Raw genomic sequence first — 17946 nt, forward strand, 5'->3', positions numbered from 1 at the left:
AAGGCGGGGCTAGGCATCACTGACACACGCAGACTCCGTGGTTGAGGCATTTTATTGGACCTTTGGCAATTGGTGGTGGGGAGGCATCTGCTCCAACTGGTGCGGGGCCCTGCAGATGAGACCATTTCAGGCTGGGTCCTTGTAGCCCAGGAGCACAGACTGGACTAAGCCTCCTGGGCCTTGTATGAAAAAGGTGCAGTACCTGGCCGTTTTTGCCAGTAATAATAAAATAACCATAATAAAAATTAAAGTCTCTGTTCTGACCACTCTTCAGGTCTTCCGCTGAAACGGAAAAGTGCAAAGCAGTTGAAGTACATATGCAGTTTGTCTTAATCTCAAATAGTGCCAGTCCCACTTCCTTTCCTCTGATAGTTTGTTCAGTTCAGCAGATGCAGAGGGGCTGGCCTGTTCTCCTTTTGATTTCCTCCACAAGGTCTTCTCTTCGGACATCCACCTGGCCAGGACGGGAGAAGAAGGTGGTATAAGCATCTTCCATTCCACTGCTCCCCGAGTGCCTAGTTTCCTCTAGCCCTCTAGATATCAGGCTTGTCTCAGCTGGGAGCAGGAACATAATTAAACACCTCAGGCTAGAGTGTGTGCCTCTTGGGGGAGCCAACAAACCATAAGGTATATGCGGGGATGGAGATCTCACCCTACTAAGACCACAATAACAGGTTAAGCCCTCAAGTCTTTTATGAGTTGTACTAATATCAATGCCAGGCTTTTTCTCAGGTCTTGAATGGGCACGGGCCTCCCAAAATGGCATACATTCTCTGTCCCTTAGCCTTCCTGCCCACCTCCCTCACCTCTTCCCTGCTAGTCACTGAACGGAGCTTGATGACCCCATCCTTGAGTTCCTGCTCGCCGATGATAGCCACCAGTGGGATGCCTGCCTCTTCACAGTACTGCAACTGGTTCAGTAGCTTTGGGTTCTTCTTGTACAGCAGCTCAGCCTGCAGGGGACAAGAGCAGAAGAGGAAGGCTGGCTTCTGCTGTCCTCAGGGGCAGAGGGTGTCCAAGCTGGCACCCTGTTCTTAGCTCTACTTTTGAGAAGTAATGGCAGGATCCATTAGGGGTGAGCTTTTATTCAGTTTGTGCCCAGCACACCCAAGTTTGCTGCCACCCTGGGGCTCGCCTCCCGTACCTTGATCCCAGCATCCCACAGTTCTGAGACAAGCTTTAGTCTTTCCTCTAGCAGCTTCTTCTGTGCAGATGCCACAAGCACCTGTGTCTCCGTGGTCCGTACCTTCTCCTCCAAAGCCTGGGGAAGGGGCAGATAAAAGTCAGAGAACTGGGCTAACACCTTCAAGGAGCAAACAAAGCAGGCTCTAGTCAGGATTTTGAGACCAGGCCGAACTCAGCTCTACCAGGGCAGGGGCCCTGTCTTCTCATCTAGCACCTTGGGCATAAGGGTAGCTTTTAGTAGATATGAGGACTGAACTGACTGACTTGTACACAGGATGTATCAGAATAAATAACTTAGGGCAAGAGTAAAGGTAGCTTTTTTACAGTAACTTCAAGCTTATCTCCATGTAGTACCTTTTTTTTTTTTTTGAGACAGGGTCTCTGTCATCCAGGCTGAAGTGCAGTGGTGTGATCACTGCAGCTTCGACCTCCCGAGCTCAAGTGATCCTCCCACCTCAGCCTCCTGACTACAGGCACACACCACCATACTCAGCTAATTAAAAAAAAAAAAAAAAAATTTTTTTTTTTAAATCTGTAGAGACAGGGTCTCATCCTGTTGCCCAGGCTGGTCCATGTAGTATCTTAAGGGTCCACCAAAGCATTCACACAGAAGTACTACTATGAGCCCACCCCAATTAGATCACCCTTGGCAGTTTTAGTCCCCACTTAACTATCTACCCATTTATGACACTGCCTCTCACACTTCAGTTACAGGGCACAGGTGTGTATATGGGTGTGGGGAAAGGAGAATGCTGCTGCTGCTTCCCTTGTCTTTTTCAGGAAAACTATTTTCATGGTTCTTAGAATGTAAGATGCCTACTGGAAAAATGATCTCAACTGGGAAACGGGTGGTTTCCACCCGAGAGAAAAGGCATAGGACCATGGGGAGGTTGCCAGAGCATTTCCCAGAGGATGAAATGCAACCAGCCACTTAAGACCAGCAGCAACAAAGGAGGGCTTGAGGCTACAAGAGGCTTCCTTGGTGTTATTCTAGGTGCTAGAGAATCACGGTAGCCATCTGAGGGATCCCAGGGCCTCAGACACATGCTTCCCATTTAGAGACAGTATTACAGTGTGGTTAGTGGCAAGACTTTGGAGTCAGACTGCCTGGATTCAAATTCTGACTCTACCACTTATAAGTTTCATGGCCTTAAGCAAATTATTTGATCTATAATGCTTCAGTTTTCTCATCTGGAAAATGCAATTAATAAAATTAGCTACTCTCAGAGGGCTGTGGTAACAATTATATTTTGATAATGCATGAAAAGCACCAAGCACAGTGCCTGGCACGAGGCAGTAAAATGTTAAGTATTCTGTATCATGAGGAAGATCTAAGTCTTGGATACACCAGCCGAGGTTTGTGACAGCCCTGAAGGAAGTAGAATCCCAGAGCAGAGGATTGAGTGCAGAAAGATTATGGATTAAAGATCCATAAAACTGACATATAATGGGGTAGAAATCTGTGAAAAAGAGCAATAATCTTTTCTCCATTTCTGTGAGATGCTCCCTGCCCAAAGCAGCACCACATAGTGCTCCCTTGGAGATCAGATAGCTTAGGTGCCACCACCTGCTCAGACTATCTTCTACCCACCTCCTAGGACCTACCTCTAGTCTCTGTTCCACGATGGAGAAAATCCGCTCCACCCCAATGCTGAGCCCTACACATGGCACCTTGCGCCCTTTGGGGTCAAACATGCCCACTAGCCCATCATAGCGTCCTCCAGCAGCCACACTGCCCACACCCAGGGGCTCTTCCCCTGCCTGGGCTGGGGTCTGTAGCAGCACTGCCTCATAGATCACCCCAGTGTAGTAATCCAGCCCTCGAGCAAGGCTCAGGTCAAAGGAGATCTGTGGAGATAAGAAAATGGTCAGTGCCAGATTAAGATCAGGGACCTGAAGCCCCAGAGCTCAGAAGGGATCCCGTCCCCAAGTTGACTCACTTTGTCATCAATGCCAAATAGGGTCAGGTACTCAAAGAGCAACTTCAGGTCTCCCAGGCCCTCCAAGGCCTGCTTGCTTTGGGATAGTTTAGGATCCTGGAGCAGCTGTTCCACCAGGGATACCCCACCTGGGGAGACAGACTTGTGAGTGAGGCTGACAAGGAAATCAAAAAGGTAAGGGGGGTTGACCTTCTTGCCTGGACTCTAGTCGCCCATGCATGTGTGTGTACATATGCATACACACACTCACTCCCCTACATACATAACACAGAAGAGTTTCAACTTTAGGACTGAGGGCAGTGGGACGGCTGCTGGGGAGGCTTGGTTCTGTTCCTCACCATGCTGCTGGACATAGTCCCCAATGCGGTCAGCCACCTCAGGTGCAAGGCCCTTCTCTCCCACCATCTCATTCTTCACCTCTTCCCAGGACACCTAGGCAGACAGACACCAGTCAGGGACCCCTGGGCAGCTTCCGCACCACACAGCAAGTGTGTAGTGTCCTCAGGGAACTGTTTTGGAGCAGTAGCTGCCCATAAGCCTACATCCTGGGGCTAACCTTCCTCTGCTGGGTATAGAGGCATGCACCTCTCTCTCAATCTTGTTTTCCATTTCCCAAGGCAGGGTGGGATCTGGGAAAAGAAGTCAAGTACTTGGGTTGTTACCTTGTCCAGCTTGTCTACTGAGGAGCAAATGGTACGGAACTTGCTGTCAGAAACACCACAGATAGCAAACATCCCATCTAGAATGCGTCGATCATTTACCTGCAAGGAACCAATGCATAGTGAGGGGGGAATCTCTTTTCTTACATGACCTGCAATAGTCATGGTCACTTGGGCTACTGGTCCCTCTGCACAAGGATCTTCTCTTGTGAGAGGCCAGGCCCAACTTTGCCCTCCCAGCCTTGTCAGCTCTGACCTTGACCAGGAAGTCGCCTATCTGAAGTGAACTCAGGATCTCGCACATGATCTTCAGGCACTCTGCATCAGGGATCATGGGATCAAAGTTCCCAGCAATGTCAAAATCCTGCAGGGAGAGGGTTAGCCAGCAGTCTTCAGGGATTCACCTTTCTGAAGGGGGGACTCTGGGAGCTCTGTCCTCTAGGAAGTCCTGGTTGCACTCAAGCACAGACTTTCTCTTTCATTTTCTGATCATCAGCCCAGAGGTAAACCCCGGCATCTTTGGGCTTCTCACCAGTTTTGGTTTCCTTTCCATCTACTGGGCTATTCCTTCATTTTCTACTTCATCATCTTCTTAACTCCTCCTACTGGGTGGGGTGATTATATGGCTTTAGTGCTTAGCCATTTTCCCTATTCATCCAGAAGCCCTGGCATCAGTCTGGATGATTTGATATATCAAAGCTAATTTCCTTATTCTCTGCTGTGATCCTATCACTGTGGTTTAAAATAAAGAGCACTGGACCAAGAGTTCTAGTCCTGACTTTGCCTTTCTTATCCCTATGATCTCTTCATCTGCTGGGTATCAAGTTTACTCATATGTAAAATGGAGAGACTTTATTCTCCTCCCCCACCACAGGGATTTTGTGAAATCTGCATGAAAACACCATAGAAGAGGCTGGGTGCGGTGGCTCACGTCTGTAATCCCAGCACTTTGGGAGGTCGAGGCAGGCGGATCACGAGATCAGGAGTTCGAGACCAGCCTGGCCAACATGGTGAAACTCCGTCTCTACTAAAAATACAAAAAATTAGCCGGGCGTAGTGGCAGGCGCCTGTAATCCCAGCTACTCAGGAGGCTGAGGCAGAAGAATCGTTTGAACCCACGAGGCAGAGGTTGCAGTGAGCCAAGACTGCGCCACTGCACTCCAGCTTGGGCAACAGAGCGAGACTCCGTCTCAAAAAAACAAAAAACAAACAAAAAAACCACCATAGAAACCCCAAGAGCATTATCTGGGTCATCCAATTTGCTCAGGACACCATGAGTACTCAATAGATTCTGCTGGCTTGAGAGAGCCCCAAGTAACTCATCCTGCCCCACGGTTTCCCGACACTCACACACTGGTAAAATTCCCGGTATCGGCCACGGGTCATGGCTGGGTTATCCCGCCGATATACCTTTGCTATGTGGTAGCGTTTAATGTTGGTCAGTTTATTCATTGCCAAATACCGAGCAAAAGGAACCTGATGACAAAGAGTTAAGGAGAAAGCCCCTCCTATCACTGTCTGCAAGTTGATTATCATCACCAACAGAAGCTGGGGTCTAACCCCTCCCTATGTGGGTAAAACTGCCACCCATAAGATTAATAGCACTTACAAACATCAGAAAGCATCAGCTGTGCTACCACATGAGGTAGCTGAAGGCTCAAAAAAGATTAAGGCACCTTTCCCTTTTGTAGTGTTGACTGGACTTTTTTGAGCATGGCAAGGGGCTGGGCAGGTTGGACACAGACCAGAAAAAGGTGACCACAAAAAGGCCCCCATATGGGATTTCTAAGCAGATAATTCTCTGTGTAGCTTGGAGACAAGGGAAATGTGTTGCTGCTGGTCCATTAAGGAGAATTTTGTTCACTGGACAGGGCAGGGGAGAGGTATTCTGGAGCCAGGGGATGACTGTAGAGTCGGAACTGGGCCCTGACATCAAGCTGAGGTCTCACTCAGGATTCAGAAGATTTCTAAGGATGTGTATGCTCTGTTTAGCCAAAGTCCCACTCCTAGTTTAGAGAAATAATTCCCCTAATCACCAAAGGCCTCATATTTGATCCTACCTACTCTACCATTCTTAAACCTGAGCCAAGTGAGTGCCAATTCATCCAAAGTCTCAAGAGCCCAAGTTGAGAAAGATACAGTGAGGTCATAGCGAAGGGACAGGAGCTCCCCGCCCTGGTCCTTCAGGTCATAGATAAGCTTGGAGTCTTCCCCATACTTTCCCATCAGTGTTTCCTGGAGCAAACATAAATAAATGTGGTCATAATAATAAATATAACAATTTAAACAACTGAAAACAAACAATTTAAACAATTGAAAACAAATATAAACAATTGAAATATATATATTTCAAACAAATATAAACAAATATAAACAACTGAAAACAAACATGACTGATTCCAACTTGTCTACATTTCTCTCTGCTCTTTATCCCAATTCTTAGGTGTCTGATGTAGTTATCATTAAAAGGAAACACCAATTGTTTTTTCTATTTTGATTTTGTAACAGAGCTGAAGTATTTTTCTTACATATTTTTCTCTTAAATATATTTTTTTTCTTCAGACAACTTCTCAGCATGAAGTTGTTTTTTTTTTTTTGAAATGGAGTCTCGCTCTGTCACCAGGCTGGAGTGCAGTGGCATGATTTCGGCTCACTGCAACCTCTGACTCCGGGGTTCAAGAGATTCTCCTGCCTCAGCCTCCAGAGTGGCTGGGACTACAGGCGGGTGCCATCATGCCCGGCTAAGTTTTGTATTTTTAGTAGAGACAGGGTTTCACCATGTTGGCCAGGATGGTCTCAATCTCTTGACCTCGTGATCTGCCCAAAGTACTGGGATTACAGGTGCGAGCCACAGCGCCCGGCCTGAAGTGTTTTTTAAAAGATGCATAAATTCCAGTGAGAAGAAGCTGTGTACTTACTTCCTCCCTAATGTTATACTGTTAGATGTTTAGGTTATTCTAATTTAAAAAAACTTTTTTTTTAGGCCAGGCATGGCGGCTCACGCCTGTAATCCCAGCACTTTGGGAGGCCAAGGCAGATGGATCACCTGAGGTCAGAAGTCCGTGACCAGCCTGGCCAACATGGTGAAACCCTGTCTCTACTAAAAATACAAAAATTAGCTGGGGGAGGTGGTAGGCATCTAATCCCAGCTATTCAGAGGCTTAGGCAGGAGAATTGCTTGAACCCAGGAGGCAGAGGTTGCAGTGAGCAGAGATCGCACCATTGCACTCCAGCCTGGGTGACAAGAGTGAAACTCTGTCTCAAAAAAAAAAAAAATTCCCCATAACATTTCAATATCTAATATTTAGGTATATAGCTCTTTTTTTAAAAAAAAAAAAAGTATTTTTCTTGATGATAAACTACTAGGAATGGGTTATTAGACCAACAAACATAAATGTTTTTTGATGCCTGAGATTCGAATAATGTCAAAAGTAAAAACTGAGGAATGTCTTAAGGGCATTACAGCAGTCCTTACCCTGTGATGTCTATCATAGGTAATAGCATATTTCACTTACCAGGTTGGCAAAGATTAAAAAGCCTGAAACTTCCCAGTATGTAGTATCAGAAACAGTCACACACTAGTGTTACGGGCCGAACTGTGTCCCCCTGGCCCCACCCCCCCCAATTCATTTGTTTAAGTCCTAACTCCCAGTAACCTCTGAACATGACTACATTTGGTGATAGGGTCTTTAAAGAGATGATTAAGCTAATACGAGGTCTCCAAGTTGGGCTCTAATCCAATATGTTGTTGTAAGAAGAGAAAATTTAGACAGGGACAGAGGGAAGACGATGTAAAGACAAAGGGAGGCTGGGTGCAGTGGCTCATGCCTGTAATTCCAGCACTTTGGGAGGCTGGGGTGGGCGAAATCACTGGAGGCCAGGAATTCAAGACCAGCCTGGTCAACATGGTGAAACCTCCTCTCTACTAAAAATAGAAAAATTAGCCAGGTGTGGTGGCACACGTGTGTAATCCCAGCTACTTAGGAGACTGAGGCAGGAGAATCGCTTGAACCTGGGAGGTGGAGGTTGCAGTGAGATGAGATCGTGCCACTGCACTCCAGCCCAGGCAACAGAGCGAGACTCTGTCTCAATTAAAAAAAAAAAAAAAAAAAAAAACAAAGGGAGCCGATGGCCATCTACAAGCCATGGAGAGAGGCCTGGAACAGATCCTTCCTTATGGCCTTCGGAAAGAACTAGGCCTGCCAACATGTTATGTCAACTTCCAGCCTCTGGAACTGTGAGAAAATAAATTTCTGTTGTTTAGGCTACCCAGTCTATGGTACTTTGTTATGGTAGCCCTAGCAAACTAATACAGTAGGTAAAAACAGTCTCATAAATATGTACAATTAAATATCAATAAAAAGAGACATTGATGAAGGAAACAACAGATAATTTCAGACAGTTTTATAGCCTAAAGGCAATAAACCAGCTCACTGTGATAACAGGGAGAACAGCTACTTTAAAGAAGATAGTTGGAGAAGATTACTTGAGGAGTGGCATTTTAGCTGAGCTCTGAAATTAAAATCTGGCTGGCTGGACGTGGTGGCTCATGCCTGTAATATCAGCACTTTGGGAGGCTGAGGAAGGAGGACCACTTGAGGCCAGGGGTTCATTCGCAAGCAGCCTGAGCAACATAGCAAGACCTCTGTCTCTATTTGTATTTTTTTTTTTTTGAAAAAAGGAATTAAAATCCGCAGTCTCTAGTATAATCTGAAATAAATCATGCAAAGAGCTAAGGAAAGGGAGTTCAAGAAAGGGGAAGAGCAAGAACAAAGGTCTGGAGGTACAAACACACTGATTATGTTCCAAGAGTAGGAAGAAGACCAGAGTAGCATAGTGGGCAAGAGGAAAAATAGCATGAGATGAAGTAGGAGAGGCAGTGGCCAGATCACCTAGGGCTCTGTAAACCTGAGTAAAGAGTTTGGGTTGTACTATAAGTGCAGTGGGAACCACTGGGTTTGAAGCAGGTAGTAATGCAATCTGGGTTGGTTGGTTGGTTTTAGAGACAGGGGCTTGCTACATTGCCCAGACTGGAGTATGGTGGCTATTCACAGGCACCATCATAACACACTACAGCCTTGAACTCCTGGGATCCAGTGATCTTTCTGCTTCAGCCTCCTGAGAAGCAGGAACTACAGATGTGCCCAGTTGCAATCTAGTTTTTAATAGCAAAGAACTAGTAACCACTTCAGAGTCCATCAATAGGAGAGTGGTCCATCAATACGTACATATTTATGTACGTATGGTTTGCATGAATCTAGAAAACATTCCAAGTACAGATGCCATGCAATACAATGTAGATAGGACCCAGAACAATTACCACTCCAAAGAATGGCTCTCTTTTGGAAGCTGCTGGCCACAACCAACATAATAAAAGACAGGGCCTCTCCCTCCAAGCCATTCTTGTCCCTCTTCTTATTGGAGCAAAGACTGGTCTGTGTCCACAACAGGAGTGGGCCCTTTGGACCCTCACTCTCTTGTTGTCATCTTCTTTGTTATTCAAATGCCCACTCATCTACCATGTAGTTTCTTCTTGCCCATTCCTCACCTTTAGTTCAAATACAGGTGTATCAATGACTTCTGCACCGTGGCGCTTGAAGCAACGGATGATTACGTCAAACACCTTCTCGCGAACTGCCATCTGCCGGGGACTATAGTCTCTTGTGCCCTTGGAGTTGAAATCAGCCAGAGAACCAGAAATGAGGTTTGAAAACCAAGAACAGTATGTTTTGGAAATATAAAAGGATGACCTCAATAATGAAAAAGCAAATCCTGCTCTAAACAGATTTTCCTACAGGCCACTGAGTTTTAAAACAAGTACAGATAATTCCCTATTAATTCCCACACCCATTTGCTATCTGCCTTCGAAACTCCATTCCCTTTTAAGCTTGGGTCTATTTTCTAAAATTCTTAGAACTCTTTTCTTTAAGCCATTTTTCTAAACACTCTTTCTCGGATAACAGAACATTTCCTGGCCTGATAACAAACAGCTACCTGAGGCCGGGCACAGTGGCTCATGCCTGTAATCCCAGCACTTCAGGAGGCCGAGGCAGATGGATTGCCTGAGGTCAGGGGTTCGAGACCAGCCTGGCCAACATGGTGAAACCTCGTTTCTACTAAAAATACAGAAATTAGCTGGGTGTGACGGCACACCCCTTGTAGTCCCAGCTACTTGGGAGGCTGATGCACGAGGATCCTTGAACCTGGGAGTTGGAGGTTGCAGTGAGCCGAGATCGTGCCACTGCACTCCAGCCTGGGCAACAGAGTGACACTGTCTCAATAAAACAAACAAATGGTGGTGACGGGTGCCTGTAATCCCAGCTACTCAGGAGGCTGAAGGCAGGGAGAATCACTTGAACCTGGGAGGCGGAGGTTGCAGTGAGCCGAGATTGCTCCACTGCACTCCAGACTGAGAGACGGAGCGAGACTCCATCTCAAAAACAAAACAAAACAAACCAACCAGCCGGGCGCGGTGGCTCACACCTGTAATCCCAGCACTTGGGGAGGCCGAGGCGGGCGGATCACGAGGTCAGGAGATCAAGACCATCCTGGCGAACACTGTGAAACCCCATCTCTACTAAAAATACAAAAAAATTAGCTGGGGATGGTGGCAGGTGCCTGTAGTCCCAGCTACTTGGGAGGCTGAGGCAGGAGAATGGCGTGAACCCGGCAGGCGGAGCTTGCAGTGAGCTGAGATCATGCCCCTGCGCTCCAGCCTGGGAGACAGAGCAAGACTCTGTCAAAAAAAAAAAAACAAAAAACAAAAACCAACCAAACAAACAAAAATAATAACAAAAAAAAAATACCTACCTGATTATAGGCATATAACCAACTCAAACTGGCTCAACTAATTGAATTCCAAATTTTATAAGCAACGTTTCTCTCCCAATATAACTTTTCTTTTAAATCTTAGTTACAACTGTTTGTTCTCTAATTTGTTTCTGGTAACAACTCTATGACATAGGCTAGGCAGATAAATTTTATAGATGAAGTACAGGATGTTGAGAAATTAAGTCATTTCTTAAGGCCATTCAGCATGTTTGTGGCAGTCAGGACTAGAACTGTGTTCTTCTAGGTCAGAGCTTCCAATCTGGGCTTTTATACCCTACTCCAAAGTCTTTGGTTTCAGGACCTCTTTACACTCTTACTATGTATTCAAGACCCCAAAGTGGATTATACCTATCAATAGTTACTGTATTAGAATTAGAACGGCAAAAATTTTAAAATATTTATTCATTTAACAAATAATATATCTATTATATGTTAACACAAATAATATATCTATTATATGTTAACACAAATAATATATCTATTATATGTTAACACAAATAATATATCTATTATATGTTAACACAAATAATATATCTATTATATGTTAACACAAATAATATATCTATTATATGTTAACACAAATAATATATCTATTATATGTTAACACAAATATTTTAGAAAAAGGTAACTGTTTTCCAAAACAATTTAGTGAGAAGAGTGGCACTGATTTACATCTTTGCAAATCTTTAATGTCTGACTGAACAGAAGACAGCAGGATTCTCATATGTGATTTTTGCATTCAATCTGTCGTGATATGTCGTGCTGGTTGAAGTATATAAAGAAAATCTAACCTTACACAGATATGTAGTTGTAAAAGGAAGAGTATTTTAACAAAACTTTTCAGCTAACTGTGGATATTTTTCTTTGGTACTACATCAGAATCCAACAAGTGGTTGTTTCTTAAAGATTGGTTGCAATGTGGAATTTGAAAGCTAGATCAATGAACTGAAAAAAACAAATAAAAAGAAAAATTAGTCTCTCACTTATCTAGTACCTAGAATAGTCAAATTCATAGAGACAGAAAGTAGAAAGTAGGATAGCAGTTACCAGGGGCTGGAGGGAGGGTGAAGTGGGGAGTTATTGTTTAATGGGTACAGAGTTTCAATTGGGGATGATGAAAAAATTCTGGAGGTGGATAATGGTGATGGTTATGAGTATGAATGTACTTCATGTTACTGAACTGTACACTTAAAAATCATTAAAATGGGCCAGGCGTGGTGGCTCACACCTGTAATCCCAGCACTTTGGGAGGCCAAGGCAGGTGGATCACGGGGTCAAGAGATCGAGACCATCCTGGCCAACATGGTGAAACCCCGTCTCTACTAAAAAATACAAAAATTAGCTGGGCGTGGTGGCGCGCATCTGTAGTCCCAGCTACCTGGGAGGCTGAGGCAGGAGAATTGCTTGAACCCAGGAGGTAGAGGCTGCAGTAAGCCAAGGTCATGCCACTGCACTCCAGCCTGGTGACAGAGTGAGATTCTGTCTCAAAAAAAAAAAAAAAAATCATTAAAATGGTAAATTTTATGTTACGTATATTTTCCTACAAAAAAAAAAAAATCCACTATTGTATTTTGTACTTTGAATGAATGGATCCTTTGCCTGTGCATGATTTCATAACAGGTCTTTCAAATGTTGATACATTTCATTATACAATATCAGGAAGCCTTATTTATTTACATCACCTCAGATCTCATCAAGAAAGTCTTTTTTTTTTTTTTTTTTTGAGATGGAGTCTTGCTCTGTCACCCAGGCTGAAGTGCAGTGGTATGATCTCGGCTCACTGCAACCTCCGCCTCCCGGGTTCAAGTGATTCTCCTGCCTCAGCCTCCTGAGTAGCTGGGACTACATACAGGCGTGTGCCACCACGCCCGGCAAATTTTTTGTATTTTTAGTAGAGACGGGGTTCCACCATGTTAGCCAGGATGGTCTTGATCTCCTGACCTCACGATCCGCTTGCCTCTGCTTCCCAAAGTGCTGGGATTACAGATGTGAGCCACCTTGCCTGGCCTATTTTTTTCTTGTTTGTTTGTTTGTTTTTGAGATGGAGCCTCACTCTGTCACCCAGGCTGGAGTACAGTGGCGTGTTCTCGGCTCACTGCAACCTCCACCTCCCAGGTTCAAACGATTCTCCTGCCTCAGCCTCCCGAGGAGCTGGGATTACAGACGTGCACTACCATACCTGGCTAATTTTTGTATTTTTAGTAGAGACAGCGTTTCACCATGTTGGCTAGGCTGGTCTCAAACTCCCAGCCTCAGGTGATCCGCCCACCTTGGTCTCCCAAAGTGCTAGGATTACAGGCGTAAGCCACCACACCCAGTAGAAAACTCTTTAATTATTGGGAAGCTGTCAAGCTTATGATGGAAGATACAAGTTTTCTAAAATTCTTTTTTTTTTTTTTTTTTTGAGATGTAGTTTCGCTCTTGTTGCCTAGGCTGGAGTGTAATGGCGCGATCTCGGCTCACCACAACCTTTGCTTCCCAGGTTCAAGCGATTCTTGTGCCTTAGCCTCCCTAGTAGCTGGCATTACAAGCATGCGCCACCACGCCCGGCTAATTTTTAGTAGAGATGGAGTTTCTCTATGTTGGTCAGGTTGGTCTCAAACTCCCGACCTCAGGTGATCCGCCCACCTTGGCCTCCCAAAGTGCTGGGATTATAGGCTTGAGCCACCATTCCCTGCCTAAGTTTTCTAAAATTCTAACTTTCACCTGAATACTTGAATTTTTTCACTGCCTACAAGTACTGTCAGATGTTTTCCTTGAGGTGACAAGGCTCACTTCGTTTATTGTTGTAAAAATGTCTGCCAAATATTTAAGTTTGAAAAACCATAATTTATCTTTCAGTTGTTAATTCAAATAAAACAAGATGTTCTATGAAAAAAGCAGCTAGATCAGCTTGCAACTTGAACAATGGCATAAGCATTTTCCCTACCTTGGAGTGCAGAAGTGCTTTATATGTACTTCCCATTTTGTCATAGCAAATATTTAAAAATAGGGTCCTCAAGGGTCAAGATTCAATAAAATTAGTAAGTTTTTGGCCAGGCATGGTGGCTCAGCCTAGCACTTTGGGAGGCCAAGGTGGGCAGATTGCCTGAGCTCAAGAGTTTGAAACCAGCCTGGGCAACATGATGAAACATGTTGTAGGTTTCTTGTATGCTTTTTGTATTTCTGTAAAAATACAAAAAATTAGCTGGGTGTGGTGGTACCCGCCTGTAATCCCAGATACTCAGGAGGCTGAGGCACAATAATTGTTTGAACCCGGGAAGTGGAGGCTGCAGTCAGCCAAGATCGTGACACTGAACTCCAGCCTGGGCAACAGAGTGAGATTCTGTCTCCAAAAAAACCCCAAAACAAACAAACAAAGTTTTACCATTTCATCAATGACATTGTTAAGTAAAACTGAATTTTTAAAATTAATTAATTTATTTATTAATTTATTTATTTACTTACTGTGAGTGCATGGCAGTGAAGAACATACTGGCTATTAGTACAGTTTAGTGTCGCTGTCTTAATGTATGCTAAGGCACCAGCAGTTCTACTCACCAGCGCTTTTGTGCCTTCAGTGCAAATGTTAACACAATGAAAAAGGCAGATAATGTCTTAGAATCATTATAGAAGGGCTGGGCGCAGTGGCTCATGCCTGTAATCCCAGCACTTTAGGAGGCGGAGGTGGGAGGATCACTTGAGGCCAGGAGTTCAAGAGCAGTGCAGCCAACACGGTGAAACCCCATCTCTACTAAAAATACAAAAAATTAGCCGGGTGCGGTGGCACACGCCTGTAGTCCCAGCTACTTGGAAGGCTGAGGCAGGACAATCATTTGAACCCGGGAGGCGGAGGTTGCAGTGAGCTGAGATCACACCACTGCACTCCAGCCTGGGCGACAGAGCAAGACTCCATCTCAAACAAAACAAAACAAAACAAAAGAATTATTATAGAAATAGTTTTGACCATGAAGATCCCTTGAAAGAGTCTTGTCCCCACAATACTGAGTTTTCTATTGTTAATACTAAAATGGATATTAACTGTCTAGCATAATCTTAACACTATAGAATGGAAATTTTCAAAGACACAATATAGAGAATAGTATTACAGGTCACCATTTATCCATTACTCAGCTTCAACAACCATTAACATCTGCTATTCTTATTTCATTTAAGCCCTGACATGTTTTTCTTACATATTTTTAAATAAATCCCAGATGTCATATCATTTCATCCATAAATACTTCAGTATGAATCTCTAACTCATACGGACATTTAAAAAACCCCAAAGACTCTATCTTTATTATAACTAACAAAACTAACAGCAACTCCTTAATATTATCTAATGCTAAGCCATGGTCAGTTTTCCCCAGTTGCCTCAATAATATCTTTTTATGGTTGATTTATTTGAATCAGCTTCAAAACGAAGTCTATGCGTTGTAATCAGCTGATATGTCTATTTAATCTACAATAGTTTCCTTCCCTCCTTCCCTCCCCAACTTTTTTTTTTTTAATTTTAAAAAGGTCATTTATTAACTGAGGAAACTGGGTCATTTGTCCTAAAAAAAAATTTTCACATTCTAGATTTGGTGAACAATATGCTTGATGTGTCATCTAACATGTTCCTCTATCTCTAGTATTTCCTGTAAACTGATAGTTAGTCCAAAGATCTGATTAGATTCAAGTTCAATTTACTCAGCAAGAATACTTCACAGGTGGTGCTGTGTACTTCTTATTGCATCATATCAGCAGGAACATAATATCTAGTTGTCCTACTTTTAGTGATGTTAAAACTGATCACTGGTGAGGACAGACTGATCCATCATAAATTCCACAGTAAGCTTTTCATCTAATAGTTTGAAAAATCACTGATGATCACCACTTTGGGATTTTACACTGTCTCTTTAACCTTCAAAAATTAGTTATATGTAGAAAGAAACAGCTCAATGAATTTAGGAGCCCAAAGAATTAACCTTAACACAAGGAAAACAGACCATCTCCCCTCTCCTTTGGAATTCAATTTCAAATACATTTATTAAATAGAATCATCCCTCAGTATCCACAGGAGATTTGTTCTGGGCCCCATGTGGATACCAAAAATCCATGGATGCTCAAGCCCTTGACATAAAATTATATGCACATCCTCCTATATACTTTAAATAGTCTCTAGAGTGTTTATAATACCTTAGACAATGTAAAGGCTATGTAAATAGTTGTTATACTATATTTTTTATTTGAAATTTTTATTGTTAGATTTTAAAAGGTTTTTTTGTTTGTTTTTAGAGATAGGGACTCACTATGTTGCTCAGGCTGGTCTCAAGCTCCTGGGCTCAAATGATCCTCCCCTTGCAGCCTCCCAAAGTGCTGGGATTACAGGTGTAAGCCACCACACTCAGCCAGATTTTTTTTCTTAATTGTTTCTTTTCCCCTGAATGGTTTTGATCCACAGACCAACTGGTTGAATCTGTGAATGTGGGACCTTGGGATATGGAGGGCTGACTATACCTATTTAGGCATCTAGTCTCAGTCTCAGGGTAAATAAACGACATAAATAACTACTTAAAGTTGGTGCAATAACGGAAATATGTATGAAGTGCCAAGAGAACTCAGATGAAGGGGTAAACAGTTCTGTTTATAGAACTTACAGAAAGTGGAACTGAACTGGAGGATGAGCTCAGAATCTCCAAGCTCATTCCACTCTCCTCTCCTTAACTTAGTTCTAGCCATGTAGATCATCCTCTAGTTCCTCAAAACTAGCAAAGTTCTTTCTCACTTTAGGGTTTCCATACTCTACCTGGACCTATCTTTGTCACACTTGTCCTCTGGCTATCTCCTACTCATTCATTAGATCAGTTAGTATATCACTTCCTCAGTTAGCCTTTCTCAGACTCTCCAGTTCTCCCTTATTTTTCTCAGAGCAACCTTAATTTCTTTATATCATTTTTCACAATATGTAATTACATAACCATGTGTGGTGGCCGGGTGCAGTGGCACACGTCTGTAATCCCAGCACTTTGGGAGACTGAGGCGGGCAGATCACTTGAGGTCAGAAGTTCAAGACCATCCTGGCCAATATGGTGAAACCCCGTCTCTACTAAAAATACAAAAATTAGCTGGGCATGGTGGTGGGCACCTGTAGTCCCAGCTACTCAGGAGGCTGAAGCAGGAGAATCGCTTGAACCCAGGAGGCAGCGGCTGCAGTGAGCCAAGATGTGCCACTGCACTCCAGCCTGTGCAATAGAGGATACTCCGTTTCGGAAAAAAAAAAAAAAATCTGTGTGGGATTATTTGTTCTAAGTCTCTCTCCTTCAGTAGAATGGAAGCTCCATGAGGGCAGGCTATATTGTCCACCATGGTATATATTCAGTGCTTTGTATAGTGCTAGAGACATAGCGATAAATACACATTTATTGAATGAACGAAGGAGTAGCAGCAGCAGGCTGACTCCCCTGATCACCCAGCTGGCCTAGTTTCTGCCATCACTTTGCCATCCCAGAATGACTCAGGTAGAGTCCAGACCAGCCCAGCGCCCAGAGCGACTGTCCTCTCCTCTGCAGCATTTCAGATCCTCCTCAATGACCTGGTTTAGGGAGGCAGACATAAGCGCCCCGTGAGTAGAGTTAGAGACTTTCTCAGTGGCTCCCTACAGGAATGATATTACCTTGGGGGTTTTGAGCACAAATTTCTGTTTGCTTTCATCAGGACCCAGCTGTGCCTTCAGTTTCAGGAGTTTTGCCACCTCCTCCTCGATCTGTGGAGGGAAAGAAGGCGCTGAGCTATCCGTCACTCTCCTCCCTCCCCCGCCATTCATTCAATATTCCTCCCTCATCAGATCTCTCTGCTCAGGCCTAGCTTTGTTTCTCTCGGGACCCACCCCGGATGCCTCCCCACGCAGCCCACTCTCCTCCCTACAAGCCTGGTCGCTTCCCTCACATCCCTACCCTATGTCCCGAACACCCTGGCTTTACGTCCTCCCAGGCTTTGCCTTGGCCCTCTCCCCTGCTGCCTAAATCTCACCAGCTCGGCGCTGGCCTTCTGCTGCTTGAGGCCTCGCACGCGCTCTCCCTGAAGTTTCACCAGCTCCTCCAGCGCCGCACGCTCTGCCATCCCGGCTGTGCACTTGAGCCGACTGCTGCCTAGACCTGCGGTCGTTGCCCTAGCCTCAGCAAGGATGATTTCCGGCTATCGAGTCGCTCGGTCGCACGCCTAGAGAGCCTCCGCCGAGCACAAAAATTATTTCCGGCTCCTCCCGGAAGTGCCGAAGCTGGCTACTAAGGGAACTTGGGAGGATCCCACCTCAGCCTTCGTGACTGGTGAGATGCGCAAACGCCCGAGTTTTCCCTGGTGCGCGG

General features: G+C 44.4%; 1 protein-coding gene across 6 annotated transcripts; it reads right to left on the reverse strand.

The window, feature by feature from the left end:
• Window positions 1-34: 34 nt before the first annotated feature.
• HARS1 (histidyl-tRNA synthetase 1) lies at window positions 35-17768 on the reverse strand. 6 transcript variants are annotated; one of them, XM_054489248.2, is made up of 13 exons: window positions 17612-17768; window positions 17256-17345; window positions 9333-9452; window positions 5924-6019; window positions 5135-5260; window positions 4041-4148; window positions 3788-3886; window positions 3464-3557; window positions 3126-3253; window positions 2791-3033; window positions 1145-1261; window positions 807-953; window positions 35-454 (listed from the first exon to the last, which is right to left on the reverse strand). In XM_054489248.2, the coding sequence occupies exons 1-13, from the start codon at window positions 17699-17701 to the stop codon at window positions 383-385; spliced, it is 1530 nt and encodes a 509-aa protein (XP_054345223.1). In that variant the 5' UTR covers window positions 17702-17768; the 3' UTR covers window positions 35-382. The 6 variants fall into 6 exon arrangements, with proteins under 6 accessions (XP_054345223.1, XP_054345224.1, XP_063521625.1 ...); XM_054489249.1 differs by having other exon boundaries at window positions 5195-5260; window positions 17612-17746; XM_063665555.1 differs by lacking the exon at window positions 9333-9452 and having other exon boundaries at window positions 5195-5260; window positions 17612-17746.
• Window positions 17769-17946: the final 178 nt, after the last annotated feature.

The sequence above is a fragment of the Pongo pygmaeus genome, chromosome 4 (genome assembly GCF_028885625.2).
Source record: "Pongo pygmaeus isolate AG05252 chromosome 4, NHGRI_mPonPyg2-v2.0_pri, whole genome shotgun sequence".
In the NCBI taxonomy this organism is placed as follows: domain Eukaryota; kingdom Metazoa; phylum Chordata; class Mammalia; order Primates; family Hominidae; genus Pongo; species Pongo pygmaeus.